Consider the following 26,772-nt stretch of genomic DNA (forward strand, 5'->3'; position numbering starts at 1 on the left):
CTATATAGCCCATAGGGCTCTGATCAAAAGTAGTGCACTATATAGGGAATAGGGTGCCATTTGTGACGCAGACAGAGGTTACAGGCACAAATGGGAAAGGATTGTTGGAAAATGACCAGGAACAATAAAACTTACATCCGTTAGTGTTATGTCACTAGTCTGGAAAACTGCTGACACTCAAAAGATAAGACACAATGGATAAGTGGACAAATATCAAAATAGTCAGTTTTATTTGCAACGTATTAAAGTTATAAACACGTCAGGCAGTGTTTTTTCTCTCACCATAAGGACATATGAATCAATCAACCCAGAACTAAATCCAGAACATTAATAATCCCCCTTCTCTTCATGTATCACCCAGTTACACCAATCATGTAAAATCGCAAAATAAAATAAGAAAAACATGTAAAAACAATCGTAATCATTGGTTTTTCAACAAACCTAACTGTAGATGACCACCGTTTGAATGTCATGGAATTACAACCGACCCTTCATTTCAAAAAGGACTCAAGTATAGTCAGCATCTGCATCCCAAATGGCTCTCTTCCCTTTCTAGGAAATAGGGTGCCATTCGGAATGCAGTCAACATCAACAGAATGTGTTAAACTGGTGCGCTGCATGGCAATGTATGAACCTCTGACTATTTTGTAGGATGATCTCTTTATAAACCATTTACAAGATAGCTAAATAAAATAATTCCCAAAATAGCCTTTCCCAAAAAACATTTATTGTACTTTTTTCATTTTATGAATAAACCAAATTAGATAATCATATTTATAATACTCGTTTAATTAATACCAACCGAACTAATATATTTTGACCGCTCAGATTCGTTCACTTTGACTGCAAGTTCTTTTAAAGTAGAGCTCTGAGTAAAATGTAGACCGAGGCTGTCCCAAATGGCACCCTTTTCCCTATGAGCCCTGGTCAACAGTAGTGCACTAAATAGGGAAAAGGGTACGATTTGGGACGTGACCAGAGAGGGGATTGGCCTCTCCTTTTAAGACCTGGTGACACGGGGAACAAGACAAAAATCTCATCTGAGGCCTCCCAATCAATGTAATCAAACTTGTGGTTGTGGCTGTCCAGAACTTTAGATTTAGTTTAAGACATTGCGTTGAAGCGAACAGTAAACCTTTCCTAGACCAGCTCTAGCAGGAGAACAACCAAGCACTAAATGGTTCTTACTTTCTGTGAGAGAGACTTTGTGGTTTCATTCCCTGGGCTGTTCCCTGTGTCACACTGCATTCAGGTTCCCTGTGTCACACTGCATTCAGGTTCCCTGTGTCACACTGCATTCAGGTTCCCTGTGTCACACTGCATTCAGGTTCACTCATAAAACAAGGAGTGCCTTACTCCTCTCCTCCACCCACCCACCCTACTTCTATCCAATCCCTCCACCCACCCACCCACCCACCCTACTTCTATCCAATCCACCCACCCTACTTCTATCCAATCCACCCACCCTACTTCTATCCAATCCACCCACCCTACTTCTATCCAATCCCTCCACCCACCCACCCACCCACCCTACTTCTATCCAATCCACCCACCCTACTTCTATCCAATCCACCCACCCTACTTCTATCCAATCCCTCCACCCACCCACCCTACTTCTATCCAATCCACCCACCCACCCTACTTCTATCCAATCCCTAACCCCCCCACCCACCCTACTTCTATCCAATCCACCCACCCTACTTCTATCCAATCCCTCCACCCACCCACCCACCCTACTTCTATCCAATCCACCCACCCACCCTACTTCTATCCAATCCCTCCACCCACCCACCCTACTTCTATCCAATCCACCCACCCTACTTCTATCCAATCCACCCACCCTACTTCTATCCAATCCACCCACCCACCCTACTTCTATCCAATCCTTCCACCCACCAAGCCTGTCTGTTTTGTTTAGTTTCAGTTCCTTCATGTGACCTTGTTTTTGTTTTCTTTGGTTTGAGAGGGTGTTCCTCTCTCTCTCGAGTCGGTCTTCGATACCGTTCACACTAACGTCCCGTCCAAACCTCTCAGCTCCAGCTGATGTCGTACTTTGTCCATCCCTCAGGTGGGGTCAAGAAGACCCGTCGTCCACGGGACAGGAAGCTGACCACGCCCCTGTAACCTGCACGGGGAACCCCCGATTTCAAGTCATCCATAACCCCTAAGTTACGGGCCAGGACTTTAAAACTCTCCCGGCTGGAATATTGCACCCGGTACGGACCCGTTCGCGTCAAACCGCCCCCTTGCTGTAGCTCCTCCACCTTAATTAGGGGGGCGCTGTAAACCTCCTTCACAAAGTTCACATCGAACTTCTCCTTCATCAAGTAAGACAGATCCTGTTTGGTGAAAGGCACAAAGTCAGTGTTGAGTTTAATGTAGCGTAGGTACTGGTCGAAGAACTGACCCAAGCTGACACCCTTGCGTCCGAAGGTTATAGTTCTGGAGATCTCTGGGCGGATGCAGGAGCGCTCTTTACGCTGCTCGGGGTGACGCATCCAGTCGTCCCAGAAGGCCGCGGGCCACTTGGGCTCTAGTTCGGCCCAGACGTCCTTCAACAGCATCCAGCCCAGCCCAGGGAAGAAGTCTGTCCTGTAGAGGAGGTCCGCCTTCCCAGGGTCCACCAGGCCATCTCGGCCATTGTCGTTCCAGGCAGACACACACCACAGGGTGGGGTCAGAGGTCAAGATGGGGTGCAGGGCGCGGAAGTACTCGAAGAAGTCAGGGGCCACCTGGACGGGACAGAGAAGCTTTGGATCAGTTTTACAGTAGGATAACTTGTCTTTTAGTATGTTTTCCTTCCAGTTATAAGGAATTATTCAGTATATATCCTGCATCACTATTTGTCATGCAATTATGAAAACTGTAGTCAGGTCCCAGATCTGTTTGTGACATCATGTCAACTCTGTCACTCATTGTAATGCCAAACAATAACCAATACTACCAAACATGTTTGTTTCTGCTCTTGTCAACAATCGACTGGCTGTGAAAACTGCATCTGCAGTATGAATCCATGCAATGCAAGCCTAATAACAAAAAAGGACAAGAACTTAGCATGCCTGATAACCACCCATAGGGTCCAAAATGTTGGGCTTTCTGATTAATACAATGCCAATAGTACGTCAACACGAAATGACTAGCCAAAGCAAACATGATAAATGTGTCCTCAGGTTGGTAGTCACAATATGTAGAAAAGTAACTGTTTCCCAGTACATTTTCCCCCTCAGTTTCTCAATGTTTGATTTAGGGGTGCAAAGTTTAGCCTAGAAGCTTTTAACTGGTGATTCATGGCAGCAACTCTGTTGTTTTGATAATTTCCTGTAACTCACGACGAATTCTGCCGATGCAGTTTGTTTCCAGACAATTTGTTCAACCAGCTGGCAGTTTAATTTGGCCTGCGTCCCAAATGGCACATTTATCCCCTATATAGTGCACTACTTTTGACTAGAGCCCTATGGACCCTGTTTAAAAGTAGTGCTGCAGTACAGTGGGGGAAAAAAGTATTTAGTCAGCCACCAATTGTGCAAGTTCTCCCACTTAAAAAGATGAGAGGCCTGTAATTTTCATCATAGGTACACGTCAACTATGACAGACAAATTGAGAATTATTTTTCCAGAAAATCACATTTTAGGATTTTTAATGAATTCATTTGCAAATTATGGTGGAAAATAAGTATTTGGTCAATAACTAAAGTTTCTCAATACTTTGTTATATACCCTTTGTTGGCAATGACACAGGTCAAACGTTTTCTGTAAGTCTTCACAAGGTTTTCACACACTGTTGCTGGTATTTTGGCCCATTCCTCCATGCAGATCTCCTCTAGAGCAGTGATGTTTTGGGGCTGTCGCTGGGCAACACGGACTTTCAACTCCCTCCAAAGATTTTCTATGGGGTTGAGATCTGGAGACTGGCTAGGCCACTCCAGGACCTTGAAATGCTTCTTACGAAGCCACTCCTTCGTTGCCCGGGCGGTGTGTTTGGGATCATTGTCATGCTGAAAGACCCAGCTACGTTTCATCTTCAATGCCCTTGCTGATGGAAGGAGGTTTTCACTCAAAATCTCACGATACATGGCCCCATTCATTCTTTCCTTTACACAGATCAGTCATCCTGGTCCCTTTGCAGAAAAACAGCCCCAAAGCATGATGTTTCCACCCCCATGCTTCACAGTAGGTATGGTGTTCTTTGGATGCAACTCAGCATTCTTTGTCCTCCAAACACGACGAGTTTTTACCAAAAAGTTCTATTTTGGATTCATCTGACCATATGACATTCTCCCAATCCTCTTCTGGATCATCCGAATGCACTCTAGCAAACTTCAGACGGGCCTGGACATGTACTGGCTTAAGCAGGGGGACACGTCTTGCACTGCAGGATTTGAGTCCCTGGCGGCGTAGTGTGTTACTGATGGTAGGCTTTGTTACTTTGGTCCCAGCTCTCTGCAGGTCATTCACTAGGTCCCCCCGTGTGGTTCTGGGATTTTTGCTCACCGTTCTTGTGATCATTTTGACCCCACGAGGTGAGATCTTGCGTGGAGCCCCAGATCGAGGGAGATTATCAGTGGTCTTGAATGTCTTCCATTTCCTAATAATTGCTCCCACAGTTGATTTCTTCAAACCAAGCTGCTTACCTATTGCAGATTCAGTCTTCCCAGCCTGGTGCAGGTCTACAAATTTGTTTCTGGTGTCCTTTGACAGCTCTTTGGTCTTGGCCATAGTGGAGTTTGGAGTGTGACTGTTTGAGGTAGTGGACAGGTGTCTTTTATACTGATAACAAGTTCAAACAGATGCCATTAATACAGGTAACGAGTGGAGGACAGAGGAGCCTCTTAAAGAAGAAGTTACAGGTCTGTGAGAGCCAGAAATCTTGCTTGTTTGTAGGTGACCAAATACTTATTTTCCACCATCATTTGCAAATAAATTCATTAAAAATCCTACAATGTGATTTTCTGGATTTTTTTTCCTCAATTTGTCTGTCATAGTTGACGTGTACCTATGATGAAAATTACAGGCCTCATCTTTTTAAGTGGGAGAACTTGCACAATTGGTGGCTGACTAAATACTTTTTTCCCCCACTGTATATAGGGGATAGGGGGCCATTTGGGACGTAGCCTTGGTCTGAATTGATGGCGGATGAGTGGGGCAGTGCAGGATGGGAAGGATCTGTCCTCACGCCCCTCTGCTCGGTGTCAACGTGGTAAATCCACTAAAATCAGTTAAAATGTGTTCATCTGGGAACGCAAACCAGGATTACAGCGGCCCACTGAACTGGACACTGTGATTAAGACCTGTCCCCTCTCTCTGTTCCTACTGTGCACCGCTCTCACTCCTCTCTGGCCATCTTGGCATGATTCACCTACTGGCTTGAGGTCAGTTTAGTGATCTAAATATGACAAACGGGTCCTCTCTGGCCATCTTGGCATGATTCAGCTACTGGCTTGAGGTCAGTTTAGTGATCTAAATATGACAAACGGGTCCTCCCTGGCCATCTTGGCATGATTCACCTACTGGCTTGAGGTCAGTTTAGTGATCTAAATATGACAAACGGGTCCTCTCTGGCCATCTTGGCATGATTCACCTACTGGCTTGAGGTCAGTTTAGTGATCTAAATATGACAAACGGGTCCTCCCTGGCCATCTTGGCATGATTTACCTACTGGCTTGAGGTCAGTTTAGTGATCTAAATATGACAAACGGGTCCTCCCTGGCCATCTTGGCATGATTTACCTACTGGCTTGAGGTCAGTTTAGTGATCTAAATATGACAAACGGGTCCTCTCTGGCCATCTTGGTAGAGCATGGAGCTTGTAACGCCAGGGTTGTTGGTTTGATTCCCACTGGGACCATCCATACAACAACAAAATAAATATGTATGCATGCTTGACTAAGTTATTTTGGTATACAGACGCTTATAGAGGCTTCCCTGAAATGAGTCTTGTTGATGTGCATTACTGGACCTTCACAGAACAAAGTGGCTAACCACTGGTCACACTAGACTAGTAATTACCCTAGATTAATATAAATCTTAATAAAAAGAAGGCAAAACTATGTTTCAGGTTGTCCCAATGAATGTGCTGTGCAAACGAGGAACATTTTAGGATCAACTTTCATCATCATTATCCCAAATGTCAATGTGAGTCTGATGGAATGACGTAACCTTCCCATGTAAACCTATGGAACGTGGAGAGCAGGCAGACGGAAGGCATATTCTGCCCCTGTTGCAGGGAGCGGGGGGGTTGTCTAAAGCTTAGTGCTGTAAACAGAGTACTTGATGTTTTGTTGTAGGCCACAGGGTCGGGCTGGATGTTGGAGTGTAACTAAAAAGCAGCACTGGATTCATCAATTAGGCCTAGGTGAGGAATCCAGTGCTAATTTATAGACACCAACTGGCTTTGTGGTTAGCGTGTCCGCCCTGAGATTGGAAGGTTGGGAGTTCGATTTCCGGCCGAGTCCTACCAAAGGCTGTAAAAATGGGACCCAATGCCCTGCGATACACTAGTGTCCTGTCCAGGGAGTGTCCTTGTACATCAAGCTGCCTCACGCTACACAAAACAGGAGATAGACTCCTTTGAGCCACATCCAAGGCTCCTAGATACTTATATTGAGCCACAAGTCACCAGAAACTCAGGCACTTCTAATCAATGAGTCCAAGACATTCAGACTGTGGTGCACTTTAAATCCATTCCTCAATTACAGTGCATGCAGACAGAGGTGTATGGACTTCAGTTACTGTTCACTTACCTCCAAATCATCTTCAACGATCACCACGGTGGAGTGAGAGAGTGTGTTGAACACCTGGTTGAGGGCCCAGCGGTAGTGTCTGGCAATCTTATAGTAACCCTGGAACTTCCTGTGCTCCGGCCGTACCCGGATGTCCGAGTGGTCTGGTTGGCTAATGTGGGTCACCTGACTGCCATATGAGCCAATCACGCGGGCTGTCTCAGCATGGCCGCAGTCCTGGCTAACTATGATTGGATAGAGTTCTGCAGAGGGGCGGTATTGTATCAATTTGTCAAGACTCCTTTTCACAGTCACCCTGTCACAGGCGATAACCAATATGGGAATGACAACTTGTGGGATGGTGACAGATACATCCAATTTGGTGTGGTTGGTCAGTTCTTTTATGTCATTGTCTGGTTTTGTGTCTACTTTAAGGTCTGGGACTGCTGCAACAAATTCCTGTGTAATTCTTTCTTGACTTTGGTCCTTGTTTTCAGAGCCGTCCTTTGGAGGTAACCGTGGCGACGGTTTGTGTTTCCCTTTCTCTTCTATTTTCCCTCCATCCGTCTCTCTTTTTCCCATCTCTTTCCTCTTTTCCCATAGTGACCTGTGACTCTGGATCTGCTTCAGAAGTTTCTTCTGGGTCTCGAGTTCCGATTCTATCTCCTCTGCCAATCGGATCACCTCGCCAGCCAGATTAGTCCCACCCCCTTTTCTTTTGGCCACTCCCCATTCTTCCCTTCCCCCTGGCTCAGCCCCTCCCACTTCCCCAAATCGACCAATGGGAGGCCGTCCCCAAAGGAAAAGGAGAAGCAAGCCATTGCAAGCGACGAATAGGAAAGCTCCACACAAGATAAGGGAACCTCTCTTGCGAACCATGGCCCAATGACATCAGAGGATGGACTACCGTGAGGAGAAGAAAACAGCGGGGGGGGGGACAGTGTTGAAATGACAACAGCCAATAGGGTCCAAACCAATCACAAAAATGAGAAAGAGAAGACGTCCAATAAGGGTGGAGAGAACAGAGGTCCGATCACATGATCCTTACTGCTCATCCAATCATTGAGTGTGACAGATAACATGACAGGAGAATGATCCAGAACCTCTATTGCAGAGACAGATGGGTGGAGACGTGTGTATTAACCCAGTGTGTTGTTGTATTGGTTTGGCTCTCCTCCATGAAACAGTGGGGCAGGAGAGTGAGTTGAGGCGAGAGGAAATTGAGAAAAACAGGGGGAGAGGGGTGTTTGGATCAGATAAAAAAAAAGGAGAAACAGGGTCACGTAGGGGTGGAGGGGCTGAGAGTCAGTTATCCCTCTGCCATCACCCTGAAACAGAGGAGAGAGAGAACAACAAAGTGTGTTAGCATCAGTTTAGTACATTTCAGTTCTCATTTTTTGCTATCAGTGAAACAGTCTGAAATAAACAAGCACTATATGATCACAAAAACAGTGTATTTCTTGACAGATTAGGTTATTACTGGAGTTTATTATCTAGAAATTGCCAACTGTATCATTGAGCAGAATCAGAACACGACCCAAACTGTTCAGTAGGGGATGGTCGAACCACGAATCTTGTGGCTGTTGCCTCATCATTGCGCACCAGTGTCACCATAAAACTATTGTGTGTGTTGAGCCTATGAATCAAGATGTTAAACTCTGTTCAGGGTCCATGCTTATGGATCAAGCTGTGAGGTTCAGTACTGGAATAGCTTAATTTTCACTACCTTTATTAGGATCAGTGTACAGCTGAATGTATTACCATATTATGTACCCATCAGCCTGAGTATCACAGAGGAACAGGACCCATCAGCCGGAGTATCACAGAGGAACAGGACCCATCTGCCTGAGTATCACAGAGGAACAGGACATCCTGTCAGCACATATTAAAGCTAAAGCACTTCTGCAGACTGTCGTTGTAGCGTTTGGTGTTAAACCCAATTGTAGACCTAATGTCCAGACACTTAGGCTAACACCAACCTTTTCTATTTAATGGAGATTTTTAAAAGCCTGTTAACTGGACAGTAACCAAAGGATCCCTCTGTCATATTCAAATGATTTAAATTTATCCACCCAGCTCCACAGGGAGCCTCTGGGATAAACATATGTGGACACCCCTTCAAATTAGTGGTTTCGGCTATTTCAGACACACCTGTTGCTGACAGGTGTATAAAATCGAGCACACCGCCATGCAATCTCCATAGACAAACATTGGCAGTAGAATGTCCTTACTAAAGAGCTGAGTGACTTTCAACGTGGCACCGTCATAGGATGCCACCTTTCCAACAAGTCAGTTCGTCAAATTTCTGCCCTGCTAGAGCTGCCCCGGTCAACTGTAAGTGCTGTTATTGTGAAGTGGAAACGTCTAGGAGCAACAGTGGCTCAGCCACGAAGTGGTAGGCCATACAAGCTCACAGAACGGGAACGCCGAGTGCTGAAGCGCGTAAACACTTACTACCAAGTTCCAAGCTGCCTCTGGAAGCAACGTCAGCACAAGAACTGTTCATTGAGAGCTTCATGTAATGGGTTTCCATGGCCGAGCAGCCGCACACAAGCCTAAGATAAGCATGCGCAATGCCAAGCGTCGACTGGAGTGGTGTAAAGCTCCATTGGACTCTGGAGCAGTGGAAACGTGTTCTCTGGAGTGATTAATCACACTTCACCATCTGGCAGTCCAACAAACAAATCTGGGTTTGGCGGATGCCAGGAGAACGCTACCTGCCCCAATGCATAGTGCCAACTGTAAATTTTGGTGGAGCAGGAATAATGGTCTGGGGCTGTTTTTCATGGTTCGGGCTAGGCCCCTTAGTTCCAGTGAAGGGAAATCTTAATGCTACAGCATACAATGACATTCTAGATGGGGCGGCAGGTAGCTTAGTGGTTAAGAGCGTCGCTGGTTCTAATCCCCAAGCCGACTAGGTGAAAAATCTGTCGATGTGCCCTTGAGCAAGGCACTTAACAATTATGTGCTTCCAACTTTGTGGCAACAGTTTGAGGAAGGCCCTTTCCTGTTTCAGCATGACAATGCCCCCATGCACAAAGCGAGGTCCATACAGAAATGGTTTGTCGAGATCGGTGTGGAAGAACTTGACTGGCCTGCACAGAGCCCTGACCTCAACCCCATCGAACACCTTTGGGATTAATTGGAACACCAACTGCGAGCCAGGCCTAATCACCCAACATCAGTGCCGAACTCACTAATGCTCGACGCTGAATGGAAGTCCCCGCAGCAATGTTCCAACATCTAGTGGAAAGCCTTCCCATAAGAGTGGCTGTTATAGCAGCAAAGGGGGAGGACCAACTCCATATTAATGCCCATGATTTTGGAATGAGATGTTCGACGAGCAGGTGTCCACATACTTTTGGTAATATAGTGTACACCTGCCAGCATCCGTAGCAACAGTAGTCCTGACTGAAGGAAGCATTTCACGCCAAGGTCTACACCTGTTGTATTCGGCGCATGTGACAAATCAAATTTGATCTCACTCGAAGCTAATACACAGCCCTTAATGAATATCACTATTGGACCCTCTCATATGGTCTCTGTTGATGGAAACAAACACAGCACGAAAGCGCTAGCAGTTTCAGCCTTCTGGGAAAGACAAAAAAACACACACTGTGCGGGTCCCAAATGGTGTGTTTCCCCAGATGGCACTACTTTTGACCAGAGTCCTATGGTCCCCTATGGACCCAGGTCAGAGGTAGTGCACTATATAGGGAACAGGTTGCCATTTGGGACACAGACACTGCAGGACCTCTCGTTATGGATCACCACCGGCAGGTTTCTCCAGATGAGCAGAAACCAGATTGTTTACATCGTTAAGATTCACGACACACTTCCATTTATAAACACCAACCTGCTGCTGCCACCAAACCCTGGGAGCGCCCAAAAAGCACCCCATCCCCTATAGTGAATCTTTGGGCCCTGGTCTAAAAGGAGTGCACATAATAGGGAATAGGGTACAATTTGGGATGCAGACCCAATTTCACAAAAAATGGAAACAGTTTCCTGCCCAAGAATCCCCCTAACAATATATTAAACCTGCATATGGACAGTCAGTCTGTCTGCCTGCCTGTCTGCCTGCCTGCCTTCTGTCTGCCTGTCTGCTTGCCTGCCTGTCTGCCTGTCTGCTTGCCTGCCTGCCTGCCTGCTTGCCTGCCTGCCTGTCTGCCTGCCTGTCTGCCTGCCTGTCCTGCCTGTCTGCCTGCCTGCCTGCCGGGACAGATTTAGGGACCAGAGGGATTGAATGTGCACTATTTCAGTGGATCGACTTGGGGTGCTTCTCAATAGTCTTCGGTAGCTTCATAAATCCCAATCCTCAGCTCCTGGCTGACTGGGTCTATAATCACACTGATTATTGGCAAGTTTAAAAAGTTTCATTCAGATCGATTTTTTAAAAAGTATTTCTGTTTGAACAGGGTTTGTTGTCAATAACTGATCACATGAGGTCATACACCAACATACCAGATGGTATGATAGGCTGAGAACACGTGTAGCACACCCGGTACATATTAGCTGTTAAAGTTGGTTCGTCTTGCTTTAAAAGTGAAGAAATAGGCTAGCCGAGTCATGATTCACTATTATTCAGTCAAGTATTATGACAGTTCTTGATGAACCAATCACTCTAATAAATGGGTTTTTGAGAAGAGAGCACTGCACAAAATCAATATGCTGAAGATTTAAAAAGAACTCAAGCTTTCCCTCACAGCTCACACAAACGTGGCACCTTTTCTATTTGGTTTTAGAATGTTGTAAATACGTGTGGAGTTAACATTTCAATAGCAACAAGCTGACCAAATAATATCCAAGCTTCATAACCAGGTCAGGGATCATATTTGGACAGCTTTCAAATTACTGAAAATGTGCTGAAATGACAAAGTCCAATTCCATCAAATAAGGCCTAGATGTCACAGAAAACATGGTCAACTATCTTGCAGACCTGGGATAATAGTTTTACTATTTAGTGCATCCAAGATAATCCTTTCAACAGGTCCAGGTCCTGACCACATCATCACCAGACTAGCCTAGGCTACATCCTGAAATACCCTGATATTTTACAACAAGCTATAGGCCTACAGCAGGAGGACAGAGAGACATGGGGGAACAGGTACTGAGAACACAGTATATAGCAGACAGAGAGACATGGGGGAACATGTACTAAGAACACAGTATATAGCAGACAGAGAGACATGGGGGGAACATGTACTAAGAACACAGTATATAGCAGACAGAGAGACATGGGGGGAACAGGTACTGAGAACACAGTATATAGCAGACAGAGACATGGGGGAACAGGTACTAAGAACACAGTATATAGCAGACAGAGAGACATGGGGGGAACAGGTACTGAGAACACAGTATATAGCAGACAGAGAGACATGGGGGAACAGGTACTGAGAACACAGTATATAGCAGACAGAGAGACATGGGGGGAACAGGTACTGAGAACACAGTATATAGCAGACAGAGAGACATGGGGGAACATGTACTGAGAACACAGTATATAGCAGACAGAGAGACATGGGGGGAACATGTACTGAGAACACAGTATATAGCAGACAGAGAGACATGGGGGGAACATGTACTAAGAACACAGTATATAGCAGACAGAGACATGGGGGAACAGGTACTGAGAACACAGTATATAGCAGACAGAGACATGGGGGAACAGGTACTGAGAACACAGTATATAGCAGACAGAGACATGGGGGAACAGGTACTGAGAACACAGTATATAGCAGACAGAGAGACATGGGGGAACAGGTACTGAGAACACAGTATATAGCAGACAGAGAGACATGGGGGAACAGGTACTGAGAACACAGTATATAGCAGACAGAGAGACATGGGGGAACAGGTACTGAGAACACAGTATATAGCAGACAGAGAGACATGGGGGAACAGGTACTGAGAACACAGTATATAGCAGACAGAGACATGGGGGAACAGGTACTAAGAACACAGTATATAGCAGACAGAGAGACATGGGGGAACAGGTACTGAGAACACAGTATATAGCAGACAGAGAGACATGGGGGAACAGGTACTGAGAACACAGTATATAGCAGACAGAGACATGGGGAACAGGTACTGAGAACACAGTATATAGCAGACAGAGAGACATGGGGGAACAGGTACTGAGAACACAGTATATAGCAGACAGAGACATGGGGGAACAGGTACTGAGAACACAGTATATAGCAGACAGAGAGACATGGGGGAACAGGTACTGAGAACACAGTATATAGCAGACAGAGAGACATGGGGGAACAGGTACTGAGAACACAGTATATAGCAGACAGAGAGACATGGGGAACAGGTACTGAGAACACAGTATATAGCAGACAGAGACATGGGGGAACAGGTACTGAGAACACAGTATATAGCAGACAGAGAGACATGGGGGAACAGGTACTGAGAACACAGTATATAGCAGACAGAGAGACATGGGGGAACAGGTACTGAGAACACAGTATATAGCAGACAGAGACATGGGGGAACAGGTACTGAGAACACAGTATATAGCAGACAGAGACATGGGGGAACAGGTACTGAGAACACAGTATATAGCAGACAGAGAGACATGGGGGAACAGGTACTGAGAACACAGTATATAGCAGACAGAGAGACATGGGGGAACAGGTACTGAGAACACAGTATATAGCAGACAGAGAGACATGGGGGAACAGGTACTGAGAACACAGTATATAGCAGACAGAGACATGGGGGAACAGGTACTGAGAACACAGTATATAGCAGACAGAGACATGGGGGAACAGGTACTGAGAACACAGTATATAGCAGACAGAGAGACATGGGGGGAAACAGGTACAGAGAACACTATCTAACAAACAGAGAAACACGGGCGAACAGGTGCGTCCTTTTTATTCACGCCAAACTTGGTGCAAAACCACGCCCACAAGAAACCTAGCAACATTCAAAGCCGTGCTGATTGGTCAGAGTTCGGTTGTTCCCTGTAAGAAGTAAAGAAGGAAGAAAGCTAGAGGGGGAGTCCCCAACAAAACAAAACATTGCCATCCATACTTTGCATTTTCCCGAATTTGGATATGAAGTTGCATTAAACTATGTAGCTTTTTAGTGACTGATTGCAGCCAGCCTTACCAGATGGATAGCATCGACATCATGGATAGTTGTGAATTATATCAGGTGTTAGCTGAAGCGGTCTAGTAGTGTGCCTCTAGCGTTAACCACGCTAATCTAAGTGTTTACGAAAGGACTATTGAGATACTTAGCTACAGTGAGCGAACAGTGAGTCTTCATATTCATGCATAAAAAAAACAAATAATGAAAGAAAATCATTGCAAGTTTGAATTTTGTAAAGTTAGTGTGGGAGAGGTGGAAAAATAATTGTTAACGATCAATAATGCCAAACCTCCTGGCATTGAGAACTTAGATGGAAAGCTACTGAGGATGTTAGCTGACTCTATAGCCACTCCTATCTGTCATATCTTTAATCTGAGCCTATAGGAAGGTGTTTGTCCTCAGGCCTGGAGGGAAGCCAAAGTAATTCCGCTACCCAAGAGTGGTAAAGCAGCCTTTACTGGTTCTAACAGTGTTGTGGAAAATAACCACCATACTTTATTACAAATACGGTCTTACAGAGTTTTTGTTGCATCAAGAAATGACTTTATTCAAGTTTTCAACAAAGCCGATACCCGTCTGCAGAGGGGCACACACACCTAAGGTCTCCCTCCATCTTATATAGTCCTCTTCAGTTTTCCCGCTCTTTTATTGCTCCGCCCACTTCCTTTGTCCCTGAGGACGGCTGAACTATTACTCCAACCAATCACCCGCTCCCCTGTCTTGCACACACACACACTCATGTTTAGTTTAAACATGACACGGCCCTAAATTACACAAACCTCAAGCAGTAATCAATCAAGAAGACACCAAGGAGACAAAGGTCTAGCCCAAACTCTATTCAACCCTTCACTGTGTTTGAAGAGAGAGACAAAAACAAACGGCCCAATTCAGTTAGCCACAAAGAATGTTAACTATATGTTCATGATTAACTCAATTTTATCTGATAATCCATTAAAAATACACATCAACAGCAGACCTATAAGCTTGCTGCCAGCTCTTAGCAAACGGTTGTAAAGAATTGTGTTTGACCAAATACAACGCTATTTCTCTGTAAAACAAATTAACAGACTTTCAGCATGCTTATAGAGAAGGGCACCCAACATGTACTGCACTGACACAAATGACTGATGATTGGTTGAAAGAAATTGATAATAAGAAGATTGTGGGAGCTGTACTGTTAGATTTCAGTGCAGCTTTTGATATTATTGACCATAACCTGTTGTTGAAAAAACGTATGTGTTATGGCTTTTCAACCTCTGCCATATCGTGGATTCTGAGCCATCTAATAGAACTCAAAAGGGTTTTCTTTAATGGAAGCTTCTCTAATGTCAAACATGTAAAGTGTGGTGTACTGCAGGGCAGCTCACTAGGCCCTCTACTCTTTTCGATTTTTAACAATGACCTGCCAGTGGCATTAAACAATGATTCAACCATATACACATCTGCAACCACAGCAAATGAAGTCACTGAAACCCTTAACAAAGAGTTGCAGTCTGTTTTGGAATGGGTGGCCAGTAATAAACTGGTCCTGAACATCTCTAAAACTAAGAGCGTTGTATTTGGTACAATACAAGTTCTATACCTTTTTTTTCTTCTTTTTTTTCAGCTGAATCTGGTAATGAATGGTGTGGCTGTTGAACAAGTTGAGGAGACTAAATTACTTGGCGTTACCTTAGATTGCAAACTGTCATGGTCAAAACATATAGATTCAATGGAAGTAAAGATTTTTTGGGGGGAGAGGTCTGTCGTAATAAAGAGATGCTCTGCTTTTTTGACACCAACGTCCAAAAAGCAAGTCCTGCAGGCTCTAGTTTTGTCTTATCTTGATTATTGTCCAGTCGTGTGGTCGAGTGCTGCAAGGAAAGACCTAGTTTATCTGCAGCTGGCCCAGAACAGAGCGGCACGTCTTGCTCTTCATTATATTCAGAGGGCTGATATAAATACTATGCATGCCAGTCTCTCTTGGCTAAGAGTTGAGGACAGACTGACTGCATCACTTTTCTTTTTATAAGAAACATGTGTTGAAAATCCCAAATTGTTTGCGTAGTCAACTTACACACAGCTCTGACACACTTACCCCACCAAACATGCCACCAGGGGTCTTTTCACAGCTCTGACACACTAACCCCACCAGACATGCCACCAGGGGTCTTTTCACAGCTCTGACACACTTACCCCATCAGACATGCCACCAGGGGTCTTTTCACAGCTCTGACACACTTACCCCACCAGAAATGCCACCAGGGGTCTTTTCACAGTCCCCAGAACAAATTCAAGAAAGCGTACAGTATTATATAGAGCCATTATTGCATGGAACTCCGTTCCATCTCATATTGCTCAAATGAACAGCAAGACCTAATGGCTCAACGCCTCTCAACGCCTCTCCCTAAAGGACTACATTTACTTTAGACTTTCAGGAAATGTATATCAGAGAGCTAATTGGTTCACCTCTCATTTCCTGGGTGCTCAAAACGGCAACAAATTCAACAGAGGCTAATCTACCCATCTCACCATGGGACACCAAGAGCTACAGTAAATCTATTCCAGCTGACACTCACTACCACACACAATGTTAACATTACATCAGAAACACACGACTTCAAACACGTAGCCTAGACATGGTAGGATTGCAACACTAGACAGTTATAGGGTGAGTGAACGAGGGAATGGAGCAGTTGAGGGAAAAATGCAAAGAAAGAGAAAAAAAGGAGGTACTGCACTAGAGGTTTCAGGGTTCGAGGACAGAGGAATAGACAGCATAGACTTGTTGATAGAAACATCAAAGAGGGAATTAAAAGAGGGAGAGGGCAATAACTTGACAATCTATGGTAGCATTGTAAGAGACAAGTTACAGAAAAGACAAAGGAGAAAGTCAGGCTTGAAAGGAGGCGCCAAAAGGTGTAAAAAGTATTGTTCTACAGTACCTGAAGCAGAGCTGTCTAGTTCTCCCAGTATCTCTTTCAACACATCAGAAAGTTTGAAGGATGACAAAGGGGGTGGGAGAAAATAAGGAATGGGAGGGAATTGTTGCTCACTGTCACGAACAGAGCCATTTGATACGTTAACCTCCTTTTTAAGCCCTCCTTTACTGAAACGTGTAAGTACCTGGTAGGTTAAAACTCTAAAATTAGAAGGTCGAAGTTCAACTGAAGACTAGCCTAGCTGGAATCAGGTTTGTTATTAATGTAAAGTATACGTGTCCTAGAGAAGAGTTGCATACTAAACAAAACTGGTCATCAGTATTTGAGAAAGAAAAGCAAGCTGAATTCAGTCAAGGCAACTGAACTGTATCCGTGTCACTTCGTTACTTTTGTTTTGACAGCTAGCTACATTGTAGTTCGACTATCGCTTGCCTGTCTAAGATACATTTTACACAGCAACAACTTGGCAAACGTAATTCCCAAATTAATAATGTAATATCAGAAAATGGCTACAATAGTTTGAATAACAAACGTTGTGACCAACTTACAACTATTTTACAATTTCAAAGACCAAATGGCAAGCAAGCTAACTTACTAGGTAGCTTGTGATCCCTCACTGTAATTTCCAGCTAACTAGTGCATGTGATTGATTGCATGACCGAGACTGAATGTCTGCACACCATTGCAACCACAATTTGAATTAGAAATGGCAATATTTGAACATCTCCATATTGTTAACGTTAGCTAGCTTACATTCTAGCTAGCCAAGTTAGCAATCGAGCTGTTCATAAATCAAATGTTAGCTAGCTAGTTCCATAACGACCTAGCTCACGGCTAGATAAATCAAGTCCAATTGATCAAACTAGCTTCTGACAACTAACGTTAGCTAAGCAAGAGTACAATTCCCACCTCACCTTTTGTCATTTGCCCCTTGCCCCGGTAGGACGTGTTGCTTGCTATCTGGAAAGCCAGCTTTGATGTCGAATAATGGTTTTTCAGTTGGATCGTCTTTACTCTCACTTTAATTCCTCTCCGTTTTGCCCACCGGTGTCAGTGCCTCACTGTACGTCCAGTTCCCATTTCCTCCCCTCTTTCACCCCTCACTGCCAATGCTCACTACATTGGATCCGCCATTTGTGTTCAGTTTTATATATATATATCAACATAGGAATTCACAGAGGTGAATTTGCGATAAGCATCGTCCTTTTCACCGCTGTTCTCCTACCAATTCCGTCCAAGCCAGTATGTGTGTTTCACTGGCTCTTGATGGTATTTTTCATTTGACACCACCTAATTGTACACGCTCCACCCTACTTCCGGATTGACTCATTAAGCAAGGCCAAGCCCCCTAACCTGGTCATGGCTAGAAGGGATCCAGCTTTTGTCAAATTAACGCTACAAGTTTTTTTGTTGTTGTTTTGTTTTACATTTTAGCTAACCCTAAACCTTTTCCTAACCTTATTTTAATTCTCAAAACCTGCTGCGTAAATTCTCCTAACCTGCTACGAAAAGTCAAATCTGACGTTAATTTGACAAAAGCTGGATCCCTTCTAACCTCGGCTTTCATCCTCATTCCCTTTACAATTTTCCCTAGCAACAAAGTGCCCTGACAACCGTCATAAGGGCGGGGCGCTCTGGCGAAATTGGCAATTTTTCTGCTATCTTTCTGGGTTGTATTCATTACGTCTTGCAACGGAAACCGTTTACCGTATAAGAACCAAACGGCAAGAAAGCTAAACAAAACGGGGAGGGACCTACCTTTTTTTCGTTACAAAATGTTTTGTAACATAATCGGTGTAATGAATACACACCCCTGTTGTGCCTGTGGTCAGCAAGCAAGCAGGCCAAAGACAGTACAGTATGAAGATAGGGGATTTCTATTGGAGAAGCAGTTTCTGCCTATCACACTTGAAGGCGATGTCAGGTGCGAAATTGGCCAGCTAAAATCGTTTGTAGAAAAACGTCAGGGTCTAATGGTCGTCTCGCACCGAACTGCGCATGTGCAGGCAGTCAAAGCCTTTGATGTAAAGTTGTTTTTGACGAAAATGAAAACGTGTGTGTCACTTTGACGAAGTTGGAGTAAGAACATGTTCAACTACTTAAGAAATTGAGCTCGAATCTAGGTTGTGCCTTTAGATTTCGAGAAAATTAACAACAGTCCCGTGTAGCTCAGTTGGTAGAGCAAGGCGCTTACAACGCCCGGGTTGTGGGTTCGATTCCCACGGGGGACCAGTATGAAAACGTATGCACTCACCGTCTGCTAAATGACTAAAAATGTAAATGTAATTATTGACTTCTCAAACCCCAAACTCTGGTCTGTTTCACAAACGTTCCCGGAAGTCTCGCGATGTTGCTTTTGCGCGTCTGGGTTATTTTCTTAAAATGTGATTTTAAACCTAGCCTTCACCACACTGCTAGTTTATGCCTTACCCTAACCAAAAAGCTAAATGTTGTTTTCATGAATTTCTACGTCCAATTTTGACTGTGGCTGTGGAAACCGGGATACAGTCAGTTTCCATGCCAATAAAGCCTTTGAATTGAATTGAAAGGAGCTTTGACAGAGATATTAGACAAGGAGGAGATAAGAATTCCAATGGAGCAACGTACAACGCTCCGCCCAGCAGACTGTCGACCAATCGCGTCCACGTTGTCATGGTGCGCCACGCGATCCCTTCTAATGCCGCGTTCAGGTGCTAGTCGGAGGTAGGAAACTCTGACATTTCCGACCTGCTAACTGGTTGAACATAGCATCTTTTTGTAGGCACTAACTCCACCACGTTTCATTGGAAAAAGCCTATGGAGAAAATTAATGGCGTTTTTGTAGGGCTTTTGGATAAACGCCGAAAATAAGGTCTGTGGTAAACACAGGTTTAGTAGATTATCATGCTGAAACATGAGGTGATGGCGGCGGATGAATGGCATGACAATGGGCCTCAGGATCTTGTTACGGTATCTTTGTGCATTCAAAATGGCATCGATAAAATGCAATTGTGTTCATTGACCCTAGCTTATACCTGCCCATACCATAACCCCACCACCACCACCATGGGGAACTCTCTTCACAACGTTGACATCACCAAACTGCTCGCCCACACGACGCCATTCACGCTGTCTGCAATCTGCCCGGCACAGTTGAAACCGTGATTCATCCAGTGAAGAGCACACTTCTCAAGCTTGCCAGTGGCCATCGAAGGTGAGCATTTGCCCACTGAAGTTGGTTACGACGCCGAACTGCAGTCAGGTCAAGACCCTGGTGAGGACTACGAGCACGCATTTGAGTTTCCCTGAGACGGTTTCTGACAGTTTGTGCAGAAACTCTTCGGTTGTGCAAACCCACAGTTTCATCAGCTGTCCAGGTGGCTGGTCTCAGACGATCCCACAGGTGAAGAAGCCGGTTGTAGAGGTCCTGGGCTGGCGTGGTTACACGTGATCTGCAGTTGTGAGGCCGGTTGGACGTACTGCCAAATTCTCTAAAACTATGTTGGAGGCGGCTTATGGTAGAGAAATGAACATTAAATTAATTTATCTTGGCAAAGGAGTAATGCTCACTAACAGGGAAAGTAATGCTCACTAACTGGGAGTGTGATGCCAGGAAAAATAACCTCTCACTCAACGTCAACAAAACAAAAGGAGATGATCGTGGACTTCAGGAAACAGCAGAGGGTGCACCCCCCTATCCACATCGACGGGACAGCAGTGGAGAAGGTGGAAAGCTTCAAGTTCCTTGGCGTACACATCACCGACAAACTCAAATAGTCCACCCACGCAGACAGTGTGGTGAAGAAGGCGCAACAGAGCCTCTTTAACCTCAGGAGGCTGAAAAAATTTGGCTTGGCACCTAAAACCCTCACAAACTTTTACAGATGCACAATTGAGATCATCCTGTCGGGCTGTATCACCGCCTGGTACGGCAACTGCACCGCCCGCAACCGCAGGGCTCTCCAGAGGGTGGTGCGGTCTGCCGAACGCATTACCGGGGGCAAACTACCCGCCCTCCAAGACACCTACAGCAGCCGATGTCACAGGAAGGCCAAAAAGATCATCAAGGACATCAACCACCCGAGCCACTGCCTGTTCACCCCGCTATCATCCAGAGGTCAGTACAGGTGCATCAAAGCTGGGACCAAGAGAATGAAAAACAGCTTCTATCGCAAGGCCATCAGACTGTTAAATAGCCATCACTAGCACATTAGAGGCTGCTACTGCCTATTGAAATCACTGGCCACTTTAATAATGTTTACAGTCACTTTAATAATGTTTACATATCTTGCACTACTCATCTCATATGTATATACTGCATTCTATTCTATAATAATATTCTTCTGTATCTTAGTCCATGCCGCTCTGTCATTGCTTGTCCATCTATGTATATTTTCTTAAATTCCATTCCTTACTAGTTTTGTGTGTATTAGGTATATGTTGTGAAATTGTTAGATATTACTTGTTAGATATTACTGCACTATCGGAGCTAGAAGCACAATCATTTCGCTACACCTGCTATAACATCTGCTAAACACGTGTGTGACAAATACTATTTGATTTGAAACAAATTTGTGCACAACATTTGAGAGAAAAGCTTTTTGTAGGTATGGAACATTTCTGGGATATTTTATTTCAGCTCATGAAACATGGGACCAACACTTTACGTTGCATTAATTTTTTTGTTCAGTGTAATATTTGACTAAAACATAATCATGTCAAACCTTGCTTATATTTGTATACGATCACATAGATCTCTCTATTATACGTGGGAATACTTTGGAACATATTTCCCAAATGAAAATCACTTGGAGTTGATTTTTTCAGGTGTTTTTACACAATAAAATAAAATAAAATAAAAACACTTTTGCTCGGAAAACTTGGGGGGCCAAATAAAATCACCAGCGGGCCAAATTCGGCCCGTGGGACGCCAGTTGAGGAACCCTGGGATAGAGTATGCCATTTTATGATGACAGACACAAGTGGTATTATTTGAATAATTTATTATTTTACATTCATGCCTATATGGCTTGACTCCAAGCAAGGGCCACCACTGCATGCAGTGGTAGGGTCACTACTGTAGATAATCCAGGGCCAGGCTTGCAGTTCTTGCATGTTCAATAGCAGAAAACCTGGTAGTCCATGATTAACAGACAGTCAAGTTGTCCATGTAGAGGGAGGTAATCTCTCTCTCTGTTACTGACTGCGTCCCAAATGGCACCCTATTACCTACGCTGTGCACTGCTTTTGACCAGGGTCCTTGGAATTCCCACCAGTGGTCATCACTAGTTACCACAGCCACAAAGTCATAATTATGGCTAAACCCCACCTATTTCTACAATTTATTTTCTTAAAATCGGATTTGAAACCTAACCCCTAACCTAACCACACTGCTAACCTTATGCCTAACTCTAACCTTCATTGTTTTAAAAAAAAAAGCTAATTTTTGTTTTCATGAATATGATATAGCCAATCTTGACTTTGTGACTGTGATAACTAGTGAAAAACCCTACATAGTGCACTACTTTTGACCAGAGCCCTATGGGATTGCTATTTGGGATCCATTGTCTGTCTTTTAGTCGTTGTGTTTTGGAGGTCCCTGTAGTGTCGACAGCTGCTCCTCAATGTTCCTCAGCTCCTGATCCAAGGCTGAGATCTAAACAGATGCATTCCATCGCGGGGAGGGAATAAAGACAGAATAATTAACAGAAATACAAAGCAACTTCTCTTTCAAGAGCATCTCATCAATGGTTTGCGTCCCAAAGGGCACCCTATTTCCTACATAGTGCACTGCTTTTGACCAGAGCCTTATGACGTAATAGGGTTCCATTTGGGACGTAAGAGTGTTTCATGTTGGTATGTCGGGCATTGCTCCAGTTTATGTCAACACATTTGATCACAGGATGAAAGCAAGTTTTGGTCACGTAACAAATACAAGGTTGTTATTGTGAGATCATGCACATGTTTTTTTTCTATGGTACGCCAATACTGAACTATCTAACGTCCCATACTAAGCATCCTAAAAATGTTATGATCAGCTACTGAACTCGTGTTGTCCATGCCTGATTTAAAATGGTAAATCTACTTAATATTGAGAGGACCGGCACTACAGTCAAGTACAGTAGTACTTGGGGGCGGCAGGTAGCTTAGTGGGTAAGAGCGTTGTGCCAGTAACCGAAAGGTCGCTGGTTCTAATCCCCAAGCTGACTAGGTGAAAAATCTGTCGATGTGCCCTTAAGCAAGGCACTTAACCTTAATTGCTCCTGTAAGTCGCTCTGGATAAGAGCGTCTGCTAAATGACTAAAAAAATGTTTTAAAAAATGTAGTATTTTATCGATCCCAAATTGTTTTACCATCACAAGCATCAGCAATGATTACAAAGACAAGGATCAATAACACTAGCAAACCATGAGAGTTAAAAGTTCCATCATCCAGGGAGATCTCCTAACATGCCATAGCTCATTCTGTTGTGTTGGTCACAGGAGACTGTGGCAAGTGAGTGTGAGGCATTCCGTCGTCGGCCCTTTTATCAGTCTATGTTACATGACACACACACACACACACACACACACACACACACACACACCCTTGCCACATCTCACGCACCAACTTCCCAGTATTTATAGCTTACCTTGTTCTCGGTCTCCACCCTCACTCGCTCTGGAACCTTCTCTAAATAGTTTGGCACCCGGGTTCGAGAGATGGACTGTTCCAGTTTAGAGAGGAGCTTCTCTCTGCGTTGGGAGAGCTGGAGACTAAGTTTGCTCACATTCACACCGCCCTGGAAGAAGGCAAACAATTCAGTACCATTTTATAGTTGACCATTTCTAGAAATCTGTGCGATTACACCGAACAGGATGATTACCTGAATTTTGAGGTGTAACTGACAGGAGTGGTCGACCACACCCACAGCACTGCCTTTAGGAGGAGGGGGAGCAGAGGGGAAGGACAGGGAGCCGGCCCCCTGAGGACAGTGGAGGTGGAGCTTGGTGATTCGACCCAGGGTCCGTACAGCAGGGTCAAAGTGGAGCAGGATCTGGGCTTGGCTGGGTGAACACACGGCCCACACTGGAACAGAGGAAATATGATTATTAGTATACATGATTAATTAGTATACATGATTAATAATAATATAATATGCCATTTAGCAGACGCTTTTATCCAAAGCGACTTACAGTCATGCGTGCATACATGATTAATTAGTATACATGATTATTGTTGATTATGATTCTTGGTTATTATTTATTATTAAATATGATTATGATGTCATTCATATACATTCTAAGAGAATCATGCCATGCCTGTTGGAAATAGTCTGACAGACAGATGCTACATATCTTTGAACATATTTAGATCAGTTGTTTTCTCCAGCCTAGACTCGAACAGATAGGAAACGTGATCCTTATTTCTGTTAGGCTTCGTCATGTTCGACACTGTTATGACGTACCGTTCAAATAAAATGGCTTGCCTGGGTGAATACACTGGAACTCTAGTTCTAATTCATATACTGTAATGCTCAGACGGTGACATGGAGAGAACACTGCCTCTGTTTACATGGTGATCATGATGTTCCCAAGACAGTTGGAAAGAGTTTTACAGAGGGATGCTACATATCATAGAACATATTTAGATCAGGTTCTCTCCAGTGTACAACTCAGCTTATATAACTATGTAGAACATGCAATGGTAACATTAAACCACCATTATAGTTCATCTCTCAAATCTCTGCGTGGTCACCTACTAAATCTGTGAGATCCATGAAGTAAAGTGTTGCGACTTACCCAATACCAGGCTAATAGACATAGCATGTATCTATCCAGCTAATAGACATAGCATGTACAGTGGGGAGAACAAGTATTTGATACACTGCCGATTTTGCAGGTTTTCCTACTTACAAAGCATGTAGGGGTCAGTAATTTTTATCATAGGTACACTTCAACTGTGAGAGACGGAATCTAAAACAAAAATCCAGAAATTCACATTGTATGATTTTTTAAGTAATTAATTTGCATTTTATTGCATGACATAAGTATTTGATCACCTACCAACCAGTAAGAATTCGGCTCTCACAGACCTGTTAGTTTTTCTTTAAGAAGCCCTCCTGTTCTCCACTCATTACCTGTATTTACTGCACCTGTTTGAACTCGTTACCTGTATAAAAGACACCTGTCCACACACTCAATCAAACAGACTCCAACCTCTCCACAATGGCCAAGACCAGAGAGCTGTGTAAGGACATCAGGGATAGAATTGTAGACCTGCACAAGGCTGGGATGGGCTACAGGACAATAGGCAAGCAGCTTGGTGAGAAGGCAACAACTGTTGGCGCAATTATTAGAAAATGGAAGAAGTTCAAGATGACGGTCAATCACCCTCGGTCTGGGGCTCCATGCAAGATCTCACCTCGTGGGGCATCAATGATCATGAGGAAGGTGAGGGATCAGCCCAGAACTACACGGCAGGACCTGGTCAATGACCTGAAGAGAGCTGGGACCACAGTCTCAAAGAAAACCATTAGTAACACACTACGCCGTCATGGATTAAAATCCTGCAGCGCACGCAAGGTCCCCCTGCTCAAGCCAGGGCATGTCCAGGGCCGTCTGAAGTTTGCCAATGACCATCTGGATGATCCAGAGGAGGAATGGGAGAAGGTCATGTGGTCTGATGAGACAAAAATAGAGCTTTTTGGTCTAAACTCCACTCGCCGTGTTTGGAGGAATGTTACGAACCCCGTGGCTCTAAACATCTAGGGTGGATGGACATGAGACCCGTAACATAAATTCATGTAAATTATAAGTGTGACATGGAATAGTGAGAACAAATAAGACACAACTACCATGAACTACCGTCAAACACAAAGTGTTTATTTATGAACACACGGTAAGGGTTTGGGAAAAAGGGCTGAGCAGGACCCAAGAAATGAAACAATAGTGTAAAACCCCCTAAACTGATCTAGCCTGCCTAAAGAACCGCTAGGCTACTGCTACCATACAAAAATACAGTGGGTGGTCCGCTCAGGTCTAACTGGTGTTTATAGACAGATTTCGTCCTACGGGTAATGTACGCCCAAGGGCATCTAGCTTAAACCCCCTTTCCCAAAAAACACACAAAGCTACTAAACAGGGTAATCATCAACTAGCGAGTACACAACACACAGGACACCACCGTGTCCATACTCACATATGGCAAAAATCTCTCTCTCTTGCAACAAACACAAGTCTGGTTTTATACAATGGGCTGTGTGATTCAACAAACGAGTAACAGGTGGTGCTATTCACAGGAATGTTCACTGATTGGTCCAATCAGCAGACACCTCAACGACCACCAATCAGGAACATACAGGACACCTGTGATTAGGGCAGAAAGAGTAGAAACACACAAAAACACAGGATACCTGTATCCGTAACACTCCCACCCTTAAAAGAGCAAACCAAAATGGTTTGCGACACACGTACCATCACAACACCCAAAATTCAATAATCCTCCTGCCGGGATAACAAAAAAAACCTAGATCATTACACACGAGACAAAGCATCTGCCAACACATTATCTAACCCCTTTTTGTGGCGGATCTCCAAATTATAATTTTGCACGACAAGTGCCCAACGGCATAAGGCGTTGGTTCTGGTTGTACATCCGGTGGAGAAACACTAAGGGGTTATGGTCAGTATACACTATTACTGGTAATGCACTGGAACCAACATAAACTTCAAAGTACTGCAGAGCTAACAACAAAGCTAGAGCTTCTTGTTCAATGGTGGAATAGTTTGTCTGACATTTGTTAAATTTCCGTGAAAAATAACAGACAGGATGGTCCACTCCACTCTGGTCTTGCTGCAGTAGAACAGCACCAGCACCTCTGGCACTTGCATCTACCTCCAGTTTAAACGGCCGCTCAAAATCTGGCGCAGCAAGAACAGGAGTACTACACAAGAGTGCTTTAGCAGTGTTGAAAGCAGTACAACAATCTTCAGACCATACAAATTTTCTCGCCGGACTGAGCAAATCCGTTAATGGAGCAACTACCGCAGAGAAATTTTTACAGAAACTA

At 44.3% G+C, this 26,772-nt stretch overlaps 2 protein-coding genes across 4 annotated transcripts in view; both read right to left on the reverse strand.

Annotated features, from left to right (window-relative positions):
* Positions 1-1,847: 1,847 nt before the first annotated feature.
* Positions 1,848-18,039, reverse strand: mgat1b (alpha-1,3-mannosyl-glycoprotein 2-beta-N-acetylglucosaminyltransferase b). Of its 3 annotated transcripts, XM_041903826.2 has the most exons (4): positions 17,657-18,039; positions 8,479-8,562; positions 6,739-8,045; positions 1,848-2,732 (listed from the first exon to the last, which is right to left on the reverse strand). In XM_041903826.2, exons 3-4 carry the CDS (start codon positions 7,594-7,596, stop codon positions 2,031-2,033), a joined length of 1,560 nt encoding a protein of 519 aa, XP_041759760.1. In that variant the 5' UTR covers positions 7,597-8,045; positions 8,479-8,562; positions 17,657-18,039; the 3' UTR covers positions 1,848-2,030. The 3 variants fall into 3 exon arrangements, with proteins under 3 accessions (XP_041759760.1, XP_041759759.1, XP_041759761.1); XM_041903825.2 differs by lacking the exon at positions 8,479-8,562; XM_041903827.2 differs by lacking the exons at positions 8,479-8,562; positions 17,657-18,039 and adding an exon at positions 16,746-16,826.
* Positions 18,040-22,105: 4,066 nt separating this feature from the next.
* The window catches only part of vars2 (valyl-tRNA synthetase 2, mitochondrial), a gene marked incomplete at its 5' end in the record, with an annotated part of 29,781 nt that continues 25,114 nt past the window's right edge, over positions 22,106-26,772 (reverse strand). The window contains 3 exon segments of the mRNA XM_045226459.1: positions 22,106-22,377; positions 23,353-23,502; positions 23,587-23,789. Coding sequence (XP_045082394.1) covers positions 22,297-22,377; positions 23,353-23,502; positions 23,587-23,789 — 434 coding nt within the window.

The sequence above is a fragment of the Coregonus clupeaformis genome, chromosome 17 (genome assembly GCF_020615455.1).
Source record: "Coregonus clupeaformis isolate EN_2021a chromosome 17, ASM2061545v1, whole genome shotgun sequence".
In the NCBI taxonomy this organism is placed as follows: domain Eukaryota; kingdom Metazoa; phylum Chordata; class Actinopteri; order Salmoniformes; family Salmonidae; genus Coregonus; species Coregonus clupeaformis.